Raw genomic sequence first — 15,344 nt, 5'->3', positions numbered from 1 at the left:
CAGAGCACACTGACTGGTAAATATTCATTTCGTCCATTATCCTAATGTTTTTCTTACATCTTTGGGCTTGTTAAAGAAAATTATCCCATAGCAACCTTTAAATATCTTTCAGAGGTTTAAAAGAAATGCCTCTAAATTACTACCACCCCCAAAAAGTCTGACAATTTCCTTACAAATAAAGCACTTGTTTTACTTAAAACAAAAACAAACCAAAACAAAACAAAAAACATGGATAAATCTATGACTGTAAACTCTAAAAACAGGTTTACTATTGAAGTTCTTTTCAGTTAACTCAATTTTAATTTTGTTGCAGTATTTTATAGAATACTTTAAGAAAATCAGATATAAGGAGATTTTGAGTATCGCTCTTGGGTTTTACTTCCTCTACTCTGTTTTAGGAGTAAAATGTCCCTTTTGTTATAAAACAAAATCAATAGGCTGTAGTGGATTAGTTACATTTTACTACTGAAACTGAAATACCTAAGGGAACAAGTTAGGTTTATAAGGACCTAAAGGGAAAGTTATTTTGTTTAACATTTCTAAAAGTTCCATTTGGGATTGCTTTCCTGTGTGTTTGGGCAACTTGAGTGTAGCAGAAAAGTATCTTAGTTGACAAAAAAAAGAAGGGACCACAGGCTTGCTATAACGTTCAGAGAAATGTCCGTTAGTGACCCACTGTCTCCAGCTGGGGCGAACCTTCTGAAGTTCCCATCACCTCTCAAAACAGCACTTCACACTGAAGGTTAAGCTTCAATATATATCTGTAAACATTCCCAAACCATAGAGTGCAATAAAACATGTTTAGTAACTGATTTATAATAATATTTAAATCTATAGCTTCTCAAATAAAGGGTTACAGTAAATAGAAAGTTGGTGTCCGGCTAGTGAACTACATGGTTTACTTTCAAAACACATACCCATTCTCTGGCAGCTGTGCCTCTTTTCTCTTCAAAACCTGCTTTTCTACGGACATTGATTAAATATCTATAACTCATATCTCTCTCTTTTTCTTATCATCTAGATATCCTATGGTAACACTGTTTTTCTAGTTTATTCTGGACAATTTTTAGCATATAGTATTTCATATATTTAATGCTTTATTCTTCCCTGGCTATAGGACAAATTTATATACAGTCATTCATTCATTCATTCATACATACATACATACACACATACATATACACATACATATATGCATTGATTTTAAGAACATTTAAATCAATACAATCTAAAAACAATAATGTGAGACAGTTCAGTAGTTACCTAGATCCTCTCCTTGAAAACAGCCAGAGAGTATAGCTCTAAAATCATTTTAAAATATATTGCTGAAATCTTCCTAATGAGCTATAGCTGAAAGTACATGGTCTTCTCAATTGTGTTAGTTGTACAGATGTAATACTCAGTCTTGCCTTCCCTCTTACATTTGTATAATAGATACACTGTTGACTTTCATTTTTCCAAAAGGTGCTTGGTTGACAGAGCCTAGTGCAGCAAAGATATCTGATTTTCAATGAGAAGGCACTGTCCTACAAAAGCCCTTAATCTGTTTTTCCACAGGAAATAACGAAGGTTTCGGTTGTGTTTGAGGTAGGTGCGTGTGTGTGTGTGTGTGTGTGTGTGTGTGTGTGTGTGTGTGTGTGTGTGTGTTTTGGTTTACTTTCATGTGAGAGAAAACCCAACAGGAATCCAAGTGTGTTAGAAAGGTGTGTCCATTGTCAAAGGTTTTCCATGTTGGCTCTGAAGTGAGTTTTTGTCCTCTGATTTAATTTTATAATGTTGTGTGCTTGTTGTGGTATAGACTACGTATACAATGTGTGAAGCTTTCCTACATATTTACATTTTGAGCTGAGGAAAAACACATCAACCATAGTTTGAATTGGAATAAGTGCCACTCTTCCTAAGAACCACAGGCCACTCACTCTGCATAGCTGTATGGTACTAGCAAAACATTGTTTTGAATACTGAAAACCTACTCTGTTTATGTATATTCCTCTTAATACTTTGGATAAGCTTTCTTCATGCTTTAAAATAACACATCTGACTAGCAATTAACTGGACTAAAGTTGGATTTTAAAGTGATGTGTTCATACTTGATTCTACACAGACATAGGCCATTTCATATATCATTTAATAAGCCGCTGTGGGTGAGAACTGAAAGTCAAGTTGTTTTATAAGCAGAAAACTAAAGCACATATTGAAACAATAAATGAAAAATGTCTGCTCTGGTCATTGCTGCAGAAAGAGATGTAGATAATTTTGTCTCCCACTGTTCATGGCCTGGAGTGCTGCATATTGCTAATGTAGCCTTCTACACATAATTTGTGGCCCTTACAAAGAATAAAGACATAGTCAATATGTAATGCCAACATTTCAAACTTCTTAATATTATAAATAAAAGAAATCAGTAGTCATTTGATGTTTAAAACAAAAACGAAGTAGGCAATTCAAAATAGACCTTTTATAAATGACTCCAAGTTGTTTTGTGGAAGAGTGATTTTTTAATGTCCTAATGCCTTATATACCGTAAGCATACTGGTAATAAGTTTGTTTTGTTTAGGATTGTCTGGTTGGTTGATTGAGTTGGCTTGTTTTTGAGACAGGGTTTCTCAGTGTGGCTTTGGCTGTCCTGAAACTTACTTTTTAGACCACGATGGTCTCTAATGCAGATCTGCCTGTCTGTCTGTCTCTCTTGAATGCTGAGATTAAAGGCATTCACTACCACACCCAGCTAGCCATTTTATTTCATTTTAAAGACAGCCAAACACATTTAGAAGCCTTTGATAAACAAATCTTTTTTTTTAAATACGCCAACAAAGTTCAGTGATTGTTTGAGAGCTCATCCAAATAGACGTTTAGCTTCTGACCCAGAAAGTATAGAAGCTTATATTCAGATCACTTTCTGAAGCCCCTGAGCAGCACAAGATGGAAGTCTGTTGATGCCTCCCTCTGGCTCACACACAACATCTGAAAGACTCAAGTGTATACAGGGGCAATGTAGGAAGACAGTCCTTCATCTCAAAATCCTTGTCATCCACACAGTCTGTTTTCCTTCCTGGATGAAGCTATGATCACAGTGTGGTATGAGGATTTTTTTAGTACCTATTTTGGCCATTTGATGCCTTTTTTAAGTTTCAAAAGGTTTTTATTTTTTTAAGAAAGATAATTACAATGAAAGGTTCTGTTAGCATAGATCTATTGCCGTTATTTTTATGTCTTTTAATATAATGCTTCATCCCTACTTTTATCTCCCTTTCCGTGTCTCTCCCATTTTGTACCAAACTTTACAATGAACACCAATTTGTGCTGTCCACATACTTCTTATAGGAGAGTGCAGAACTTAGTTGATCCACCAGGAGCTACGCTCTTAAAGAAAACTGACTTGCTCTCTCTCAGAAGCAATCAACTGTTGATAGCTCTTCAGTCAGTGGTTGGTGCACATAAGCTCCTCCTTGTCCTCTACTAAAACATTAACTTGCTTGATCTCATGCAAGTCTTGTGCTGACAAACACAGCTGTTCTGAATTCTTAAATGCCATGGCTCTGTCATGTCTAGAGATAGACTCTCTCTCTCTCTCTCTCTCTCTCTCTCTCTCTCTCTCTCTCTCTCTCTCAGCCTTAGGGAGCACTTCCCAACTTTCTAAAGGGAATTTAGACAGTAGAAGCAGCACAGGGGGTCCATATTCTCAACACTTCAGCTGAATTCAGTTCACACTCTTCTATTTTTTTTTTACTGAAATTCTGAAAATATTTATAAAAGGAGAATATTTTGCTGTTTAAGTTACTGTATTTAGTTACTGTTTGATTTCTGTGTAGAGATACAGCCAGGGCTCGGCGGCTGTTTGAGGCTGATGCAGGAAATTTGGCTTCATGCACCCCACACCGCTGCAAGGCAGGTTTCTGGCTGTGTGATGCCCCAGGATCTCGCTTTGGGATGGGGAAGAGCAGTCTGAGGTTCCCAGGGAACTGCCGGAGTCCGCGTGGAGGTTGAGGAGAACAGGTTCTCAGGCTCCTGGACACCACAGACATCCCTAGATGCCTCCGAGGAACTGAGAACGGGTTGGGGACCCAAGAGGCTGGCTCTAGCCTGGGACTGAAGGGAAAAGAAGGGGAAGGAGAGCTCTGGCCACATCACTAGGGACTAGAGTCTTTGGTTTACTCTGGCAGGTAGCTTAGCCTGGTGGTGACATAGATGGGAGCACAGAGAGGTCTCCTGTGTGAGACTAGACGTGGCTATTTAGAGGAAGACCTACTCCATTGCTCCAGCACAGCAGGTCCAGATGAGAAAAGGCAGTCCAAGGTTTTTAACCATGTTTATTGTTATGGTTACAATAACATGTTGTTGTTTTGTTGTAATGAGTAGAAAACATACCTCGCTTTCTCAGGGTGGGCCTGAGGTTAAATACCTTTTGCAGGGAGGAGTTATGTGGGAAGGAGAGCTTATTTGGCTAAGCCTTTTAAGTAACTCATTAAAATAAAGATTTGTCTTAAGGCTGTGTGATCTGTGGTCACATCCTCTACCTGTGGAGAGGCTTGGAGCCTTGTCCTCTGTGACTGATGACCACAAAATATGGATAACTGAGGCCTCATGTCAGGAACCTGGTGTCTGAGAGTGTGGAAAATGCCTTCTGTCCCTTACAGCAACACCTGGTTTAATCCTAGCTCAACCAGAAGACAGGCTGCCTTTCATGGTCCCACAATGGTCAATTTTGGAGAAGGTACCATGAGGTGCTGAGAAGAAGGGACATTCTTTTGTTTTAGGATGAAATATTCTATAAATATATGCTAAATCCATTTGGTCCAAACCTTCTGTTAGGTTCAAAGTGTCTCTGTTTAGTTTCTGTTTCCATGATCTGCTCATTGATGAGAGTGGGGTGTTGAAGTCTCCCACCATTATTGTGTGAGGTACAATGTGTGTTTTGAGCTTCAGTAAAGTTTCTTTTATGAATGTGAGTGTGCTTGCATTTGAAACATAGATGTTCAGAATTGAGAATTCTTGGTAGATTTTTTTCCTTTGATGATGAGTATGAAGTGTCTTTCCTTATCCATTTTGATAACTTTTGGTTGAAAGTTGATTTTATTTGATATTAGAATGGCTACTTCAGTTTGTTTCCCAAGACCATTTGCTTAGAAAATTGTTTTCCAGCCCTTTATTCTGAGGCAGTGTCTGTCTTTGTCACTGAGATGGGTTTCTTGTTTGCAGCAAAATGTTGAGTCCTGTTTATATATCCAGTCTGTTAGACTATGTCTTTTTTATTGGAGGATTAAGTCCATTGATGTTAAGAGATATTTAGGAATAGTGATTGTTGCTTCCTGTTATTTTTGATGTTATTTTTATGTTTGTATGGCCATCTTCTTTTGAGTTTATTGAAACAAAATTACTTTCTAGCTTTTTCTAGGGTGTAGTTTCCCTCCTTGAGTTGGCATTTTCCATCTATTATCCTTTGTAGGGCTGGATTTGTAGAAAGATATTGTGTAAATTTGTTTTGGTCATAAAATACCTCGGTTTCTCCATCTATGATAATTAAGAATTTTGCTGGGTATAGTAGCCTGGGCTAGCATTTGTGTTCTCTTAGGGTATGTATGAGATTTGCCCAGGATCTTCTAGTTTTCATAGTCTCTAGTGAGAAGTTTGGTGTAATTCTAATAGGTCTGCCTTTATATGTTACTTGACCTTTTTCTTTTACTGCTTTTAATATTCTTTCTTTGTTTTGTGCATTTGGTGTTTTGACTATTATGTGACAGGAGGAATTTCTTTTCTGATACAGTTTGGAATTCTGTAGGCTTCTTGTATATTTATGGGTATCTCTTTCTTTAGGTTAGTAAAAATTTTCTTCTATAATTTTGTTGAAGATATTTACTGGCCCTTTAGGTTGGGAATCTTCACACTCTTCTGTATCTATTATCCTTAGGTTTGGTCTCCTCATTGAGTCCTGTATTTCCTGGACGTTTTGGGTCATGAGCTTATTGCATTTTGCATTTTCTTTGACTGTTTTGTCAATGTTTTCTATGGTATCTTCTAGACCTGAGATTCTCTCTTTTATCTCTTGTATTCTGTTGGTGATGCTTGCATCTATGACTCATGATCTCTTTCCTAGCTTTTCTATCTCCAGAGTTGTCTCCCTTTGTGATTTTTTTCATTGTGTCAACTTCCATTTCAACATCCTAAATGGTTTTGTTCAGTTTCTTCACCTGTTTGGTTATGTTTTTCTGTAATTCTTTAAGGGATTTTTGTGTTTCTTCTTTAAGGGCTTCTACTCATTTACTTTTGTTTTCCTATATTTTTATTGATATATTTTTTATTTACATTTCAAATGATTTCCCCTTTTCTGGACCCCCACTCCCCAAAAGATTTATTTAAGGGAGTTAATTATGCCTTTCTTAAAGTTCTCTATTATCATCATGAGATGTGGTTTTAAATCAGAGTCTTGCTTTTCTGGTGAGTTGGGGTATCCAGCACTCACTGTGGTTGGAAAACTGGTTCTGATAATGTCAAGTAGCCTTGGTTTCTGTTGCTTGTGTTCTTGCCCTTGCCTCTAGCCATATGGTTATCTCTGGGGTTATCTGGGCTGGCTGTCTCTAACTGTGGCTTGTTCCTCCTGCAAGCCTGTGTGTCAGTACTGGGAGACCACTTTCTGCATAACCAGGAGGAATTTGGTTATGGAGAGTTGTGGCACAGAGTCAGCTCTAGGGTACAGATGGAAACTGGAAGGATCCTGTTCTTGGCTGTTCCTTAGTTCCTGTGTCCTGATGGTTCCGGGAGGCTCCCTCTTGAGCCAAGAATTTGAGCAGAAGTGGTGGTCTTACCTGTGCTCACAGGTAAGACAGGTAAGTGTCAGAACTCCTGGGAGACCAGCTCTTTCTTGATGGTATTTGCATATAGAATGCTGTAGCACAGAATCAGCTCCTGGCACAGATGGAATCTCACTATTTTTTTTAAATGTGTCTTTGACTCGCTAGACAGAACTAAGAACTGACAAAGGATGATGAGCTTTATGTGTCCACATATGCTTAAAAATGGTTGAGCATTTTTCCATAATCTTTTCTATTAGATTCAGTGTTATTGTTTTATGTGTGTTTGTTTTACTATAAATGCTTTATAAACCTTGATTAAAACAATAGTATCTATTTTCTCTATGGTTTATCTGGACTCCACAATAACAAAAATACTTGAAGGAAATTATTGTCTTCCAGCTTACTCTTCTCTGCTCTATGTGATCTGCCACAAAAGTGTGCAATGGATTTTGACACCTGCAAATAGAAATGACAATTGCATCAGTTAAGAACATAACCTCATGAACTTTCTATATAAAACATAGGAAACTTTTAAATTTTGCAGCTGTGATTTAAGCTATCATATGTTGTCAGCATAATGTGACTAACAGTAAAATAATTCTAGGTTTACAGACTTCCCCCAAGGTTACCTTCAAAAATAAGAGCTGTAAAACTTCAAGAAAATGTTTTCATATAATGTTAGGCAAACTGCTTTTGAGTGGTTGTGTGTGAGTGTGTGTGTGTGTGTGCGTGCGTGCGTGTGTGTGTGTGCATGTGTGTGCGTATGTGTGTGCACGTGTGTGTGTGTGTGTGTGTGTGCGCGCGCGCGTGTATGTGCGTGTGTGTATGCATGTGTGTGTGCGAGCATGCGTGTGTGTGTGTGTGTGTGTGTGTGTGTGTGTGCACGCGCACATGCATGTGTGTGTGTGTGTGTGTGTGTGTGTGCCTGTTTAGGATATAACTTGAGAATATTCAAGCCACCACACCATGCTTGTCAATGGCTCCTGATCATGTTTGGTTATATTTCACACATTTTATTATATACACACAAATTATTATCAGTATACCATATATTGTTATCTTGCAAGTTGATTAAATGGATGAGAAGGGAAACACTTAGAGAGTTAGGAAATTCTAATGAATTGTGTGGCCGAGCAGAGATGTGGAGCTAGGATCCTGAACCTGTAGATTATTCCCATTGCCTACTGCTATCTACCCCACTAGCAATGTCAGCATCAGAAATCGCAGCTGAACATTATGTGAGTGTTCTTCACATAGACAATGGGAAAACATAACCCTAGGGTGTGTTTCAGTAATGCTCTGCAAATTCTGGAACACAGCCATTCCATGTTCCATTAACAACATAGTCCTCTGTAATTTTGAGAGATTGCCAGTCCTTTGACTAGTCTCCTGATTATGATTGGTGCTGATTTTAATAAGCTAGAAGGTGTATAAAGGGAGAAACAAAATGATAAACTCCATTTAAGGCAATGTCACAGATGGCAATTCATTATAATATATGTAAAATAAGAACCTGGGTAATTACTATCTACCTATACATTTTTCAGTTTTAAGTGATTTTTTTCTGTTTGAATATATTACAGAATGAATACCTAAATGAAGATGTAGATGCTAGAGTTATTGAATACGAAGACAACCGGCCCCTCTTAGACCTGTTTCTACAGAAGCCCATGGGCTTATTGTCCCTGCTTGATGAGGAAAGCAGATTTCCCAAGGCCACTGACCAGACTCTCATAGGTGAGTGTTAAACCAGGAATTAAACCAGTGTTAAACTTTTGGGGCACCAGAAAAGTTCCAATAATTTTTAATGGTCTTAAATCATTTGGGAGAAAATAGCTGTCACAAAACCTGAAGTAGCTGGTTTTCAAAAGTACCAAATATTTTCAGCAGTAAGTTTTTATAATAGGGTAAAATTCTTAGTGATGAATTAAACAACATTGGAGATTGGATGTCTGCTTCCCTTATAGTAGAAACCCTAATGCTGGCTCTTGGACTATAAATTATTGTAAACCCTAAAAAGTATCCAACCGAAGTTAGAAGTTGGTGGGCAGAATAGAGAGACAGCTTTGAAATGTTAAAAGAAATAGTAAGCAGAAATAGAAAATCAATGCCATGGACAAAAATTTTACTTGTGTGTGTGTGTGTGTGTGTGTGTGTGTGTGTGTGTGCATGTGGAAGTAAAACCAGAGGTCAAATTCAGATACATTCCTCTACATTCCTCTATCACTATCTGCCTCATTTGCGGGGGAGGGGGAGGGAGGGAGAGGGTGCAGGATACCTCACTGAACCTGACCCCACTGTTTGGGATATACTGGCTGACTAGCAAGCCTCTGATTCTGCCTATCTCTACCTGTGCTGAAGTTACAGGTATGCGTCCCCACAAGAGAGCTCTAGGAAGCAGATCTCAGGTTCTTGGTGCTTTGTCCACTGAAGCATCTCCCCAGACCTCACAAAAAAATGAAAATTTTATATCAATATATCTAATTTATGCAGATTTGGGATGTTAGTGATAAAGGGAGACTATCACAATCGAAGGAAACTTGTTCCAGGGTGGGGACATAGATCAGCTGGTTAAACGTGCACTTGCTTTGTATACAGAAGAGTTCCCTAGAGGACTAGAACCTATGGGGTGGACATACGTCACAAACGGGCTGTGTTAGATTGGCTGGCATGAGTCAGTCAACAGTGGCTGTCTCTATGCTGGAGAAGCTGAGGACTGATAGCTGCTCAGTCCGCAAGGCTGGAAACCTCAGCAGTCTCAGTCTAGCACTAAAGCCCCTGGAGAATTTCCAGGGGGCCACTGACCTCCTGACCATGTTAGAAGGCCAAAGAAGCTGCTCTGATGTCCCAGGGAGGATAGCAGCAGCATGGAATGGAGAGATGGGCTCAAGAGCAAGAGGAGAAAGAAGACAAGCAGACGGCTTGCTTGTCCTCCAGACATTCTCATATCTGTGCCACAGACACACTCTAGGGAGGCTTTTCTTGCCTAAATTTATCCTTCCAGGAACTATTCTTGCCCACAGGCCTCTTAGTTGATTCGAGATCCAAGGAAGTGGCAATCTAGATTAAACATCACACCAGCAGACACAAAGCTCTGGGTTTGATGATTCATGCTTTGTAAACTGGATTTCATGGTGCTTGCTTCTAATCCCAGCAGTCAGGAGGTGGGAGCTACTAAATCATACGTTCAAGGCTATCCTTATCTACATAGCAAGGGATGCATGAGACCCTCACTCAGAAAGAAAGTACTTAAAATGAGACTGTCCAAGTTAGAAAAGAAGGCATTTCAATGTGGAACACCTTTTCCCCTGCTTGTGGATCTATTCATAACATAGATGCAAATACTTCAAGTATAGAGTCATTTCTTCCTCACTTACTTTTGGTAAATGCGGTATTGCTTTCTCCTGATTTGATGGTTGTTTTGTCCCTTGGACACCAATCAGAAAAGGAAAAATTTCTCAGTGTCATAGGGAAAATAATTTCACAGCAAGTGCTTGGATATATTAAAACCCTCATAGATACTTGTCTGCCTTTATGAATCAATTGTGCCTTTATGTATTGCTTGTAGTTTTGTCTATACTACTTTGAGTTCCCAGCTGATAGTGAGCACCCACTGAAGACCTATCTATGATCCATGAATAGAATACACACACACACACACACACACACACACACACACACACACACATACCAATTAGTCTCAAATGCCTTGGCTAACTCAAGGACTGGACACTTCTAAATCTTCCCTTGCTACCTCAGGACCACTTACCTGAAACTCGCATGGTTGGTTGGCTTTAACTCCTCCACTACTGCATCTGCTCCTCCTCTCTCAGTGTCTTCTGATACTCCTGCACCCTACCCATGCAACTCTCTGTGTCCCGCCCCATGTTCTGTCATTGGCTACCGGCAACTTTATTGATAGATAAATAAACCAATCGAGGTCAAGGACCTTCAGGGTCAGTAAACAGATTCCTAACTAAAGCATCAGAACCACCTCTACATTTATGAATCCAGCCAAATAGATAGGAAAACCAAGTCACCAAGGCTTTCCGGTCAGAGCCTGGCATCAGAGTATGGCTTTCACTTTCAGCAGTACCTGAAACTAATGAATTCATGGCTCCCTCCCAGCCATACCAAATGCTGTGCTCACAGGGTGAGGGCAAGTACCCTGCACCTATACTGATGTTCTAGGTAAGTCTGACAGATCTTGACATTTGAGACCGGCTGTAAACCATGATGCAGTGGTAAACATTTGTTTGAGAATTTTGCTTTGTCATTAATATTTCAATTGTTCACAAATTTATTAAATATACTAAATTAAATATTTATATTTAATATATTAAAATGTCTCTGTTCTTCATGTATTGTGTGGGAAAAATAACTTCTGACCATCAATTTTACTTGAGGCTCTCCGGTGTGCCTAATATTGACGCTCAATTTTCTTCCACAGAAAAGTTTGAAGACAACCTGAAATCACAATACTTCTGGAGACCCAAAAGAATGGAGCTCAGTTTTGGCATTCACCACTATGCAGGAAAAGTAAGAACTGTGTCTCTCTGCCATTTCACCGATGGTATCGGAAGAGCTGGCTCCAAAATATTGGGAGCTAGTTTTAATGAGGTGGCAATATCCTGCCTCTATCTGATCCTAATTCTCCTGTCAGCCTGTGTCTTCCTGATCATTCAGTCTGATGGCAATAATTAGCTGGCAGTAGTTAACTAACTATTACTCTTTTACACAACAGTTTGGGGCATTTTCCAGACCTTTCTCTTACTTTTTTTTTCCAAGAATGGAACTGGGGGACAGTCACTCTCTCTCTCTCTGCCCCTCTTCTTTCCTTTCTCTCCCTTTCTCCCTCTCCCTCTCCCTCTCCCTCTCCCTCTCTCTCTCTCTCTCTGTCTGTCTCTCTCTCTGTCTCTCTCTCCCCCTCTCCTTCCTTTGCACTCTCTCTTTCTCTCTCTGTCATCCTCCCCCTCTCTCTGTCACCCTCCCCCTCTCTCTCTGTCTCTGTCTCTGTCTCTCTCTCTGTCTCTCTCTCTGTCTGTCACTCTCCCTCCCTTTCTCATTTTCTTTCTCAGAATCTCCCCTTTTCTTTCCTCTCCCTCCCTCTCTCTTCCTCTCTATCACTCTTTTTCTCTCCCCATTTCTCTCCTTATCTGTGCTCTTTCAGGCAGTGCTCTAATGAGAGAAGGTGTCAAGAGAAGTGGTCAGCTAGCAGTGCTGCCTCGTATGTGTGCAGCTGACTAATGGGTGGTCACAGCTTTAGAGAAGCATTCACACATTTGTTAAAGCATGGCTGCACACCTGTCAAACCTCAGACATGTTGCCTTACACCCAGGTGACACTTTTTCCTCCATGTAGAATAATGGGCCATCCCTCAGAAGTGTGTGAAGATTAAAATCAAGAAGGAATGTATGATATAAGAAATCATTGACAAATAAAGTAATTGAGAATGTTTGTTCATTTAGCCACTTCCATGGGCCAGGGAATATCCCAACGACCTTTGTCATTAACAATATATCACTTAATTTGAGGGGCTGGAGAGATGGCTCAGTGGTTAAGAACAGTGGCTGCTCATGCAGAGGACCAGAGGGTTTGGTTCGCAGCACCTACATCACCTACATGGCTGCTAAGAACTGTCTATAACTCCAATTTCAGAGGATGTGATGCCCTCTTCCGGCGTTGGTGGGCACTGTGCAAAATGGTGCATAAACATGCATGCAGGCAAAACACACACACCTATTAATTTAATTTTTTAAGAACTATATATACTTTAAGGCATTTTCATTATAACCTTCCCTGCTTCTTAGTCTTTGACTTACCGAATAAAGGCTGCTTGACCGTCTATGAAAAGCTGCCTACGATCGATCACTTTATCCAGTCATTTTTAATAAGTGTATTATTTGATTTATAACAAGAGTACTGGCTAAATGCCCCAAAACAAGAAATTTATTGTTGCTGTTCTAGAAGCTGAAAGTGTGAGTCCAAGTTGCCCTGAACAGGTTGTTGTCTACGGAAGCTTCTTCTCCTGGCTTGTAGACAATTGTCATCTCACCCAGTCTTCATATGGTCTGTTCTCTGTATGACGACTGCAGACATCTTTACCACAAGTTCTGGATTGACATGATTCCATCTATAAGTACACATTTTGATTATCCATCAGAAATCTTTGGAATGTGTTAATATTTTTAAAGTCTTAAAATTATTTAGAAGTATCAGAGACATACCCCTATAGCATGCAGTCTCCGAGTTAGGTAAGACCTACTATGTTGAAGTCAGAATTGCTGGAACAATCGTCAGGGAAATGAGGAAGGGTCTATGCTTCCCATCCCCCCCAAATAAAGAGAGGAGCATACCAGACTGACATTTCTGACCAAATGGTAAGGAATTTCACACATCTTGTGTGTCTGTTGCTCGGTAAGGACTGAGCTTTCATTAAGCATTGAGGATGACACTGACTGGTTGTAATAATCACCGTAACACCGTGTATCAACAGGTCCTCTATAGTGCTAGTGGGTTCTTGGCTAAAAACAGAGACACTCTCCCAACTGATATTGTGTTGCTTTTGAGGTCATCAGAAAACATTGTAATTCGGCAACTTGTCAACCACCCTCTGACCAAAACAGGTAAGGCAGTTGACATTTGGAAAAGTTCCCCTAAGCCCCATCAAGTAGTTTCTATCAATGTGATTTATTTGTGACCATAGCCCTCAATGCTTCTTATGTGTTCATGTTTCAATTTACTAAATATTCACCTATTCCTAAACTAAGAGATACATAAAAAGTAATATAAAGACTTTTATAAAGAAAAGTATTTGACAACCTCACCAGAATACAGAACAGTTCGCTCTCCTTAAAAGAAAACCTACTGTTTTCAGAAATGGGCAGCCAGAGATGGTCCTTGGTGTCCACAGGCTCTCTGTTAAGTTCATATCATCCTGTTCCTTACTCCTCTCCTCACTCATTCTCAGTTTCATTCATTGTGGGAAAATACATGGTTCACGTTCTTCACATTGTAGTTTGAAATACTTCTGTAAACATTTTAGTAGCTTTCCTGGTATATAACTGAAATATTTAGCCAATAAAATTGAATCTTTTCACATAAAGACCCCATATACACATCCCCATAACCAATAGAGAGTATATTAATCCTACACGTGATCTCCCTCACAGCTCCTGTGATCTCTCCTCCCCTCACCATAATGCTTCTCTGATTGTTCAAACACCATGTGTTGAAAACATTATTCTCCCTCCCTTGAATTCCTTCCATATCCTCAAATATGTGTGTGCAAAACATATATGCAAAAGTCTTGTTACAGACATTGTGCGTGTCATCCATACATTTTATTTTGGTCACATTTTATTTAAATGCTTAAATAAGTAAGCCTTATTTAAATATTGAAACTACAGAATATTGATAGACTAAGAGGGATAGCTGTGATTCAAGGCCAAGTCTTCCTGGGCTTCTGCAGCCTTCCCTGTTTCACTGCCTTGAATTATACAGAGCACGCCCCTGAATGTTAAGACTAAAAGTTCACATTGACTTCACTCACATTTGATTTGCTAAAAGCACCTCATGTGGCTTTAGAGCCTACCGTAAAGCCCAGCTTGAATTTAAAATAAAACTCAGAAATTACTTAATATACACTCACATGCAACTTAACACACACACACAACTCACATGCAGAGTGAGTTCTTCCTTCATCATAATCTACCCATCTCTTCTCATAAATGAGAGGAAACCTGTCAGTTACTGATACCTTTCCCGTTGTGTCAAGTGAGGAGGTTGGGTTTCTCTTTCTTTTTTTCTGAATTTGGGATTTGTGGTAGCTGAGCATGGTGGTTCATGTCTGTGCTGCTGAAAGTCAGGAGGCTGAAGCAGGAGTATGAGGTCATTTTGGACTATATAGCAGGATCCTCTCAAAAAGTGAAGAGCAAGAGGAAAAAGAACAGGAAGGGGAGGAGAAGAAGAGGAAGAGGGAGAGGAGGAGGAAACAAAACCAAAAACAGGAAAAGATTCATCATAGCCTGTCAGAGGTGGCACACACCTCTAATCTCAGCACTCAGGAGGTAGAAGCAGGCAGATCTTGGTGAAGCTGAGGCCAGCCTGGTCTACAGAATGAGGTCTAGGACAACCAGGGATACACAGAGAAACCCTGTCTTGAAAAACAAACAAACAAAATTATTATTTTTCACATAATATCTTTTATTCTTATTTGAATAAATAAGTAACCAAGTTTCTGAGTCTTAATAGGCTCAGAATACTTTAAATAAGTAAGAAAATTGTCCAGCCACTAAGGATTCTAAAAGACAAATTAATGTTATCTGCGTTCTCATAGGTAATTTGCCACTTTCTAAAACTAAAAATATAATAAACTATCAGATGCGGAATTCAGAAAAATCTACAAACCTGACCAAGGTAAGATTATGCACCTCCACCTCCACGTCTGCTCATCTGCACCTCCCTTTGGTGACGCGTCTGTGCCCCTGAGAGCAAGCTGCTGTCTGTGTCCCTTTGCATTTTCTTCTCAATTAGCAGATGTGTGCATTATGA

The 15,344-nt window shown here is 39.5% G+C and overlaps 1 protein-coding gene across 1 annotated transcript in view; it reads left to right on the top strand.

Annotated features, from left to right (window-relative positions):
- Myo3a (myosin IIIA) overlaps nt 1-15,344 on the top strand; it is a 189,989-nt gene that overhangs the window by 120,977 nt on the left and 53,668 nt on the right. The window contains exons 19-22 of the mRNA XM_052156948.1: nt 8,375-8,528; nt 11,242-11,330; nt 13,288-13,417; nt 15,130-15,209. Coding sequence (XP_052012908.1) covers nt 8,375-8,528; nt 11,242-11,330; nt 13,288-13,417; nt 15,130-15,209 — 453 coding nt within the window. The remainder of the gene's footprint in view (nt 1-8,374; nt 8,529-11,241; nt 11,331-13,287; nt 13,418-15,129; nt 15,210-15,344) is intronic.

Source organism: Apodemus sylvaticus, chromosome 14, assembly GCF_947179515.1.
Source record: "Apodemus sylvaticus chromosome 14, mApoSyl1.1, whole genome shotgun sequence".
Taxonomy (NCBI): domain Eukaryota; kingdom Metazoa; phylum Chordata; class Mammalia; order Rodentia; family Muridae; genus Apodemus; species Apodemus sylvaticus.
The sequence above is the reverse complement of the archived record's forward strand: the minus strand, read 5'-3'. Positions and strand labels throughout refer to the sequence as shown.